Source organism: Chiloscyllium plagiosum, chromosome 3 (genome assembly GCF_004010195.1).
Source record: "Chiloscyllium plagiosum isolate BGI_BamShark_2017 chromosome 3, ASM401019v2, whole genome shotgun sequence".
Lineage (NCBI taxonomy): Eukaryota > Metazoa > Chordata > Chondrichthyes > Orectolobiformes > Hemiscylliidae > Chiloscyllium > Chiloscyllium plagiosum.
This window is the reverse complement of record NC_057712.1, coordinates 109593195-109603261: the sequence shown is the minus strand read 5'-3', so window position 1 is coordinate 109603261 and position 10067 is coordinate 109593195. Positions and strand designations below refer to the sequence as shown.

The 10067-nt window shown below is 42.9% G+C and overlaps 1 protein-coding gene across 4 annotated transcripts in view; it reads right to left on the bottom strand.

Annotated features, from left to right (window-relative positions):
- LOC122548418 overlaps positions 1-10067 on the bottom strand; it is a 208612-nt gene that overhangs the window by 101979 nt on the left and 96566 nt on the right. The window contains exon 1 of one of the 4 annotated variants that reach the window (XM_043687050.1): positions 3201-3584. The exons of the other annotated variants lie outside the window; for them this stretch is intronic. Coding sequence (XP_043542985.1) covers positions 3201-3203 — 3 coding nt within the window. The 5' untranslated portion in view covers positions 3204-3584. Of the gene's footprint in view, positions 1-3200; positions 3585-10067 lie in introns of those variants that run through there. 4 annotated transcript variants of the gene reach the window in all.

Below are 10067 nucleotides of genomic sequence, written 5' to 3'. Positions count from 1 at the left end.
GTTTGGTATGCTTTCCTTTATTGGTCAGAGTATTGATTGGGAGGTCTGGGAGGTCATGTTGCGGCTGTACAGGACATTGGTTAGGCCACTGTTGGAATATTGTGTGCAATTCTTGTATCAGAAAGAGAGTATTGAGTACAGGAGTTGGGAGGTCATGTTGCGGCTGTACAGGACATTGGTTAGGCCACTGTTGGAATATTGTGTGCAATTCTTGTCTCCTTCCTATCAGAAAGATGTTGTGAAACTTGAAAGGGTTCAGAAAAGATTTACAAGGATGTTGCCAGGGTTGGAGGATTTGAGTTATAGGGAGAGGCTGAACAGGCTGGGAATGTTTTCCCCGGAGTGTCGGAGGCTGAGGGGTGACCTTATAGAGATTTACAAAATTATGAGGGGTATGGATAGGGTAAATAGGCAAAGTCTTTTCCCCGGGGTGGGGGAGTCCAGAACTAGAGGGCATAGGTTTAGGGTGAGAGGGGAAAGATATAAAAGAGACCTGAAGGGCAACAGTTTCATGCAGTGGGTGGTATGTGTATGGAATGAGCTGCCAGATGAAGTGGTGGAGGCTGGTACAATTGCAACATTTAAGAGGCATTTGGATGGATATATGAATAAGAAGGGTTTGGAGGGATATGGGCCGGGTGCTGGCAGGTGGAACTAGATTGAGTTGGGATATCTTGTCGGCATGGACGGGTTGGATTGAAGGGTCCGTTTCCATGCTGTACATCTCTATGACTCTTTGTTGGTGCTGTAGGTGATGCCAATCAGAGGACCTACTCAGGCTCCTTGATTCTGAACTTGGTTGACTTTTGTATGTGACAGAAAGAGAAGTAGGTTCCATATTAGGCAGTGTCACTTTTAGCAGTACTGCTGGGAAGACAACTGAACAACATGAACTCCATGCAGGCGACTCAGTGAAAAACGATGCATATTGCTATGCTGTTAAAACTTGGGAAGAAGTTCTCAGAAAAAAAGCCATTTAATTGTTGCAATCAGGGCTTCAGAAAAGTTCTGGGAGCTGTGAAGCCTCAAAAGAAGCTTATATGCCTTTAACAGTTCAGTACAACTGAGAGCAGGAGGTTAGAAAACCCTGACTCAGAATTTACTTTATAAAATTGTTCAAGGTTAGAGCTGAGGGAGAAATCCAGGGCTCATTCTTGCTTGATGAAGCTAGCTGCTGATGAAAAGTTGGAGCCATGCCTGTGAGCAATGTCCAGAGCACAAAGGAGCAAATGCCCAAAAAAGGAGGGATTTAGACCAGAAAGGGAGCAGTCCTTGAGACAGTTCATTATGAAATGGTTCTTGAGAGGGAGGTTTCAAGGGCAGATTGGCAAAAGTGAAGGACTGTCATCCCTTGTGAACTTAAATAAGATTTGATGACCACTGTGTCATTAGCGTTTGAAGGAACTTGCACGGGATCTGTCTTGATTACTTTGCTATATGATACGCACTGTGAGCTGTCTGATTACAGTCTATTATCTATATATAACACATGTTAATTCTGGTGTTAGAATATAAGTTGTCAAGTTGTACATGTATTGCAGATTACATTAACGTTCTAAAGTCGTAAAGTAGATTATTGTAACTTGTTCAAAACACTGAATTTTGTGACTTTATTTTCTTAATTAATCCTCTGGATTTCACATTTTATCTACTTTAAAAAATACTCGTCCCTAGCCAGATCACAATGTAAATTTGGTGATCTGGTCTTTGATTGTTACAACTATTACACTCTTCAAAAGGAGTGAGGAACTATTTATTATCAGAATTTGTATCACCTGATTTGACTTTAATAGAACCCATCCATTTACTAGTTACACACAGTTCTATGCAGCAATTGAATCAAATTGGCTATTTGTTTCACACAGTGGTTTAGACAGTAACTTGAAGCAGGACAAACATCATACTGTGTAAGCTATAATTTCTTCTAGTACATATAAGAATGGTCTATGGCTAGAAGTTGAGACCACATTTGACACATAGGGCTTTCATTCCCAAGAGTTGATTCAGTCACAGAATGCCATTTAGGTGAAGATGCATTGGAATCAAAGGTCTTGAGCACCAATAGGACCTTCAAAATACACTGCATTGGTTATAAAAAGCGCTTCCAAGTCAACTATTCATAGACTAGCTCAGGAAATAGGAAAATAACTGAAGGTGTTAGTCAAAATGCAGCCTGTTTCAATGTTGGCATTTATCTCAAGAGGCCTTGAATATAAAAGTGATGGCGTCACATCCCAGTTGTTACAGTTTGGTTGAACACACCTGGAGCTCAGTTTTGAGCACGGAGTCTCTAAACAAGGACAGACTGGTCTCTTAAACTCTTTCAATGTAAAGAGTTAAATGATAAAATGTTTGCACTACTTTGTATACGAATATTGCAGCGTGATCTAACCTAGATGTTTACAATGGCAAAAGAAATGGATAGGGTGACGTTTGAGATTTTCTTTTGTGGGAGAACCCAGAACTAGGGCTGTTTAAGGTTCGAGCCAAACCAGGAAGCGCTCCTCCACACAAAGGCTTGTGAAATCTGAAACTGCCTCATCCCGGAGAAGGCTGCGAATTCTGGGTCAACCAACTTTCGAATATTGCGCCAGATACTTTTGGGAGGTAAAGTGATATGGACATGAGACACCGCTCGGTGGTGTTACAATGCAGTAAGGTATCGAACACGAAGGGCTGAAACTCCTGTCTTGATGTTCCTATAGTCTACCATTTGTCCCATGGCGTTGAGTTCTGGCTGTTCCTCATATGCCCTCGAATATCATCAGAGGGCAGCCTGGTGACAGCCGACACTGATTGGTCAATGCAGATTTACAGTTACAGCGTGAATTTCCGAACAACTGCTACTTGGGAGTTGTCGCTTTTATTCCCGCCCGACTCCAGGAACACTGAAGCCAATTGTACTTCCGAACAATCAGTCCTCGTTGAAAACTCACTACACAAGAGACGGGGGGGCTTTCAAACCCGGAAGCATCCCGGCAAAGTACTTTTCACTATCACCAAAGCGACTGGAAACTTTTCAACAGTTTTATTTTGTGTAGCATTCACCCAACTCTCTGGAATCCAAAACTTCCACTTGTGTCTGCCCAGCCACAAATGAATTGACTGCAGTACATTCGCCCTTCAGAAAGCGATAAGCCAAAACAATATCTGACACCAAATACACGTTCAGACCTCTTTTTAAAAGGTCTCCCACTCACCATGTCTTAATAGTTGTTGTTCATCTGGAGTTAGATTTGTTCGGATTTGAAGTTCTGTCCGACGGGTTACTCGACATCCCAACTGCTGTGTTACATGCGTGATTTAGCAACACATACCTTATTACTCATCATACATACGCCCCACCTCTTTGCGCTGCAGTCCTCTTGCCTCACTTCCCCCAGACCTAAGACACCCACTCTTTGCTACGCTATATAAGGTTTAATCATTCTGGAATACTAACACAAGTTTTTGAAGTTGTGATTTTGTTTTCTTTAAAAATGGGGAGATGAAATTGTGCTTTAACATTCTTTATCTGTTTGATTTGGGTATCTCGCACACACATATATATTTACACATGCTGAAAAAGTGTAGGTTCAAACACACATACGTATACAGAAAAATGCACATTTTCATGTGATGCAGTTCACGAAGTGTTAAAACACAGAAAAGGGATACCTTGATGCACTTGCGTTTCTAGATACGGATGACCTCGTTTAATCCCAAAATTTTGATTGTTGCCTGTTAATATTGTTTTATTCAGAATTGTGGGGTGGACCTTAATGATCATGGCAAGGGGCCATCCATCGGCTGCAAAGGCAACCCTGCCATGGCCAGTTCCCCTTGGGATGAAATCACAAATCCGTGATGGGGCGTCCACCTCCCCCAGGGGCAATTTTCTTCCACCCTTCATCCTGAAAGGTGGACGTCCTATTAGGAGAGCTGCTGGCCAATTGGGGCTGACAGTTCTTGAATACTGGTTGTCCCAGCGGAAGCAGTAGCCACTGGTAGTACGTATTAACACAAGAACGAGGATCAGCACAGTTGTCCTGGAGTGAGGGTGAGTGGGTGCACGTTCACCCACAGACAAGTCAGGGAGGCTCTGGAAACGTTAGGTAGAGGAATTAGTGTAAAGATTAGGGAGTTGTTTTACCCTGTGTCCCTTCATTGCCATCAAGTAGATCTCACTGTCAGGCACAGCAAATCTAAAAAGGGTAGAAGGGTACTCAAAACGATTTACCAGGTTACTAGCCTGCATGCTGAATACCAGCCGCAGCTTGATGGGGCTCTTAAGGTGCAAATTTGCCTTACGGTGAGACGGTAGTTCTGAATTCTTCCTGACCTGGATTTGACTTTCAGTCTGAAAGATGCCAGTCACTCCAGCCTGCACCTTTTGTCCCGTTACACAGACACACCACACCCTGATCAAGTGTGCAACTGACAGCAAGTGCTTCAGGGAGTGATGCAGAGGAAAGGAAATAGATGTTGGTACTTCTGCTTAAACATTTTCCGCCTTGGGAATTGATTCTTTCTCTGCGACAGGAGAAGAAGCTGGTAGATTGGTGTGTATCTGCTGATGAATAAGGAAGGCTCGAAGCAGTATATTCTTATTGAGAGGTGAGTGGTAGAGGATAAAGGCACAGATCAGGAGACCAAGCTGCAAGGAGGCCAGTGCTTGTGTGACATCACCAACCATGGCATGAGGAAAGTGCAGGGAAAGGGAAAGGTGAGTGGACTGGTGACTATTTCTAGTCTTTAAAGTAAAAGGTCTTCAGTTTGTGTTGAAGTCTCTAGACTTCTTTTCTCATTTTTGAAGGCTTAATTTCTCCTTTTCTTCTTAAAAATAACTTGTCAGCGTAAGATTGATACTGGAGTATAAAAAAATACAATAAAGTGTAAAGTGTGGTGTATTCTTCATGTATGAGGAACAGTAATTAATTAAATTAAATTAAATGTGATGTCTTACTGCTGCTGCATGTGGGAACTGCTGAGCTCCTCCAGGATGATCTAGAGCAAACACAAATATGTTTGGTGTTTCCAGCTTAAGGAAATTCACATCTGAGTTGGAGAGCTAGAATCATACCTACAGACATTGTGCTACATTAGGAGGGGGTATGTTTTCTGGACACTTTCCTCCAGGAGCTTGTCACACCCATCAGACTAGTCTCTGATCAGGGACAGGGCGATGCGAATATAGGTGAAGTAGACACAGGGACCCAGAAAGTAGCATTTGAGGAGCCTTACTCACTGCAATTGTCCAGTGGCTAAAAGATGTTGTAAACTGTGTGGATAAGAAAGTGGACTGCAGTGGAGATGAACAAACTGACCACAGCAATGTTTACATGGAGTTATTCAAATGATTTGGATGTGAATGTAGGAGGTATAGTTGGTAAGTTTGCAGATGACAAAAATTGATGGTTTAGTGGACAGCAAAGAAGGTTACCTCAGAGTAGAATGGAATTTTGATCAGATGTGTTGACAAGTGGCAGATGGAGTTTAATTTAGATAAATGTGAGATGGTGCATTTTGGAAAGGTAAATCAGGCCAGGACTTAACCAATTAATGGTAAGGTCCTGGGAAGTGTTGCTGAACACAGACCTTGGAGTGCAGGTTCACAGTTCCTTGAAAGTAGAGTCACAGGTAGACAGAAGTAAAGAAGGCATTTGGTATGCTTCCTTTATTGGTCAGTGCATTGAGAATAGGAGGTTGGGAGGTAATGTGGCAGCTGTTCAGGACATTGATTAGGCCACTTTTGAAATATCATGTTCAATTCTGTTCTCTCTGCTATAGGAAAGATATTGTGAAACGTGAAAGGGTTCAGAAAAGATTTACCAAGGATGTTGCCAGGGTTGGAGGGTTTGAGTTATAGGGAGAAGCTGAATAGGCTGAGGTTATTTTCCATGGAGTGTTAGAGGCTGAAGGGTGACCTTATAAAAGTTTATAAAATCATGAGGGGCACGGATAAGGTTTTTTCCCCAGGGTAGGGGAGTCCAAAACAAGACGGCATATGTTCAAGGTGAGAGGAGAAAAATTTTAAAAAGGGACCAAATAAATGAATTGACTTGAATTTATTGTCATGTGTGAAAAGCTTTGTCTTGTGAGCAATACAGACAGATCACATAGTTAGGTAGCATAGATAATAAATAATAGATAAACAGAGGCAAAATCAAAAACACAGGTACAGGCGAATGTTAAGAGTTTGTGAGTCCATTCAGTATTCTAACAACAGTAGGGTAGAAACTGTTATAAAATTAGCTGGTGCATGTATTCAGGCTTCTGTACTTCTCCCCGATGGTAGAGGTTGTAGAAAACATTGCCACGGTGGAATAGATCTTGAAGAATGCTGGCAGCCTTTCCTTGGTAGCAGGCCTGGTAGATGGATTCTCTAGATGGGAGGTTGGTCTTTGTGGTTGTCTGGGCCGAGTTCACAACTCTCTGTAACTGTCTTAATCTTGAATGGTACAGTTGCCATACCAGGCAGAATGCTCTCAATGGCGCATCTATAAAAAGTGGCAAGAGTATTTGCCATCATGCCAACTTTCTTCAGCTGCCTGAGGAAGAAGAGACATTGTTGGGCCTTTGTAACCAGTGTGTCCACATGAAGAGTCCAAGAAAGCTTGTTGTAGATAACCACTCCCAGGAGCTTGACACTCTCCACTCATACCACCTCTGTGCTGTTAATGTGTAGGGGGGGCATGAGTAACATCCTGCCAAAAGTCAATAATGAGTTCCTTGGTTTTGCCAGCATTGAGAGCTAGGTTGTTCTCAGTGCACAATTTTTCCAGGTCTTCCACCTCCCATCTGTAGTCTGTTTTTCATCGCCATCTGAGATTCGATCGACTATGGTGGTGTCATCAGCAAACTTGTAAATGGCATTAGTCTGGTATTTGGCGACGCAGTCATGGGTATTCGGTGACTACAGTAGGGGGCTGAGTACACACCCCTTGGGGGGCTCCTGTGTTGAGTGTTCGTGAGGATGAAATATTTGTCCCCAATCTTCACTGATTGTGGCCTGTGGGTTAAAAAACTGAGGATCCAGTTGCAGAGTGAGTAATCAGTCTCGAGAGGATAATAGTGTTGAAGGCTGAACTATAGTCAATGAGTAGGATTCTTATGTCGTTGTTCTTGGTATCAAGATGTTCTAGGGAGGAGTGAAGGGCAAGTGATATGGCATCTGAGGAGGATCTGTTGGTCCGATAGGCAAATTGGAGTTGGTCAAGAATAGTGGGGAGGCTGGAGTTGATCAATGCCATGACCAGCCTTTGAAAGCACTTCATGGGGCACTGGCCTTAGGCACAGGGATGATGTTGGCCCTCTTGAAACAGGCAGGGACAGTGGCCTGCTGCAGGGAGAGGTTGAAGATGTCTGAGAAGACCTCTGCCAGTTGATCTGTGCATGCTCTGAGTGCACGGCCTGGTACTCCGCCTGGTCCCATTGCTTTCCTTGGATTCACACAAAGGAAAATGGACCTGACCTCTGATGCAGTGACTGTTGGGATAGATTTGTCAGGACATGTCGGAACAGATGTCACCTCTCTGCCGACATTCTGCTCAATGTGAGCATAGAGGGCGTTGAGATGATCTGGGAGGGATATGTCACTGTCTGCTATCTTGCAATGTCTGTTTTTAGAACCTGTGATGTCATTCTGTCCTTGTCATAGTCGCCAGTGTCTGCCTGGATCTCTAGTTTGGATCAGTATTGGTCCTTGGCCGTGTTAATGGCCTCATGCCTGGTTTTTAGCAGTTTCTGTATGCCCTGATTCATCCAGGCTTTCCTGTTGAGGAACACCCAGATTGATTTTCTCAGTATACAGACCTCCACACACTTGCTGACAAAGTCTGTGACAGTGGTGGCATACTTGTCCAAGGTAACTGCGGACTGTTTGAACATGGCCCAGTCATGGCCCAAGAGCATGGTCCGTGTATGAATTGAGCTGCCAGAGGAAATGGCGGAGGCTGGTGAAATTACAACATTTAAAAGGCATCTGGGTGGGTATAAAAATAGGAAGGGTTTAAGAGGGATATGGGCCAAATGCTGGGAAATGTTTGGAATATCTGGTCGGCATTGAACCAAACGATCTGTTTCCATGCTGTACAACGTTAATTGGGAGGAGATAATAGGAATGTATTAGATATAAGGCAAAGTACCATATTCTAAGCAGCTGGGCAGTGTGACTCTTGATGCTGTATTGCCTGCCCAGTGCCAGGGTTAAGAACATTTCCTCAAGACTGAAGTGGAATTTGGAGTGAAAGGAGAGGGAGCCAGTTGTCAGTGATATACAATTGATAGGACTAGAAAGGTCTTGCTGAAAGAATGTGAGCAGTAAGGAGCTTAGCTGAAAAGCAAAACCTCTAAGGTAATAATTGGGGCTGCATGGCGGCTCATTGGTTAGTACTGCTGCCTCACAGCAGGAACCTGGGTTTGATTCCAGCCTCAGGCGACTGCCTGTGTGGAGTTTGCACATTCTCCCCGTGCTCTGGTTTCCACCCATAATCCAAAGATGTGCAGGTTAGGTGAATTGGCCATGCGAAATTGTCCAGAGTGTAGGTTGGGTGCATTCGTCAAGGATAAATATAGGATAGGGGAATGGGTCTGGGTGGGTTATTCTTCGGAGGGTCGGTGTTGACTTGTTGGGCCAAAGGACTTGTTTCCACAGTGTAATGTTTCTATAATCTCAGGATCACTACCTAAACCACTTACAAAACAAAAGGTGTGTGAAAGAGAAACTTGAAAGATTACTTTAAATTTGACAATGAGAACAGGACATGGATAGATCAAAAAGTAATTGATAAAGATGATATTGAAGTCTGGAAAGGATACAGATAGAGTATAAGTGAGTGATCAAAAATATGGCAGATGAAATGCGTGAGAAAATATGAACTTGTCCTCTTTGAGAATTAGTATACTGTTTTCATATCCTATTTAAATGGTTAAAAATCACACAATACCAGGTTAAAGTCCAACGGGTTTAATTGGAAGCACAGTAGCTTTCAGAGTGCTGCTCCTTCATCAGGTAGTTGTCAGCAGCATTGTGTGTTGTGTGATTTTTAACTTTGTACACCCCAGTCTTTCCCAAGGAACATCTGCAAGTCCATGCCTTAAGAAGGAACTGTAAGTTTTGACTTTTTAAACTTTATTTTTCTACTTGTAAAGTGAGAAGACTGTAGTGATGAACTTTTTAAACTTATTTCTTTATTTTTCTAATTCTCTAACTAAGATCTTGTACCCAAGATGGTGTCATATAGCAACTTTGCAAACTTTACACTGTAATCTTGTACTCTGTACTTGAGTACACATGACAACATAATCTAAATCTAAAATCTAGTCTTTGGGATTCTCTTCCATAGTTGGAGTGAAATCAGAATCATTGAATATTTTTAAGTTCAAGTTATCAATGGCGTCAAAAGGTGTGGGAGGCATCTGGGAAAGTAGAGTTGAGCCCACAATCAGATCATTCATGATCTTACCAGATGATGCAGAAGGCTCAAGGAGTCTTAATTTTTATGTTCATATGTTGAACAAAGAAGCATCAATATGAATTGGTAAAAGAGACAATATCAAGAGGTCCTTCTTCATTTTGTAATCATCACACAGAATTGCTTTCCAAACAAAGAGGTGAAGAAGAAACCTTATTGGAATACAAAGGAACCTCGATTATCCAAAAATCAATTATCCAAATATCGGATTATCCGAAGGAGATCTCGAGGTACCTATAGAAACATTACATCAAAGACATGTTTCCAACACTGATCATGTCTTCTGTTTATAGTGATTAAAAGTGAACTCTGCTTCTTGAAATGCTGCCGAGAACAGTCCTGGACTGATGGGAGCCCAGGCACCATCTCCAAAGACTGACCTCCCGCGCTCTCTCTCTCCACACACACTTTCCCTGGAGTTCGACACAGACGTGTGACCTAAACCTCCTCTTCCCTAGATAATCTCTCCAACATTGTCCTGTACAGGGCAAAGGTGGAACCTGTCGAAAAAGTTGCAGTAAAAGTGTGTGTGTGTGTGTGTAGGCAGCACCAGCAGCAGTCTTGTTGGACGAGGTTGGGGGATAGTGGTGGGAGAGGGGGCGGTGTTGGACA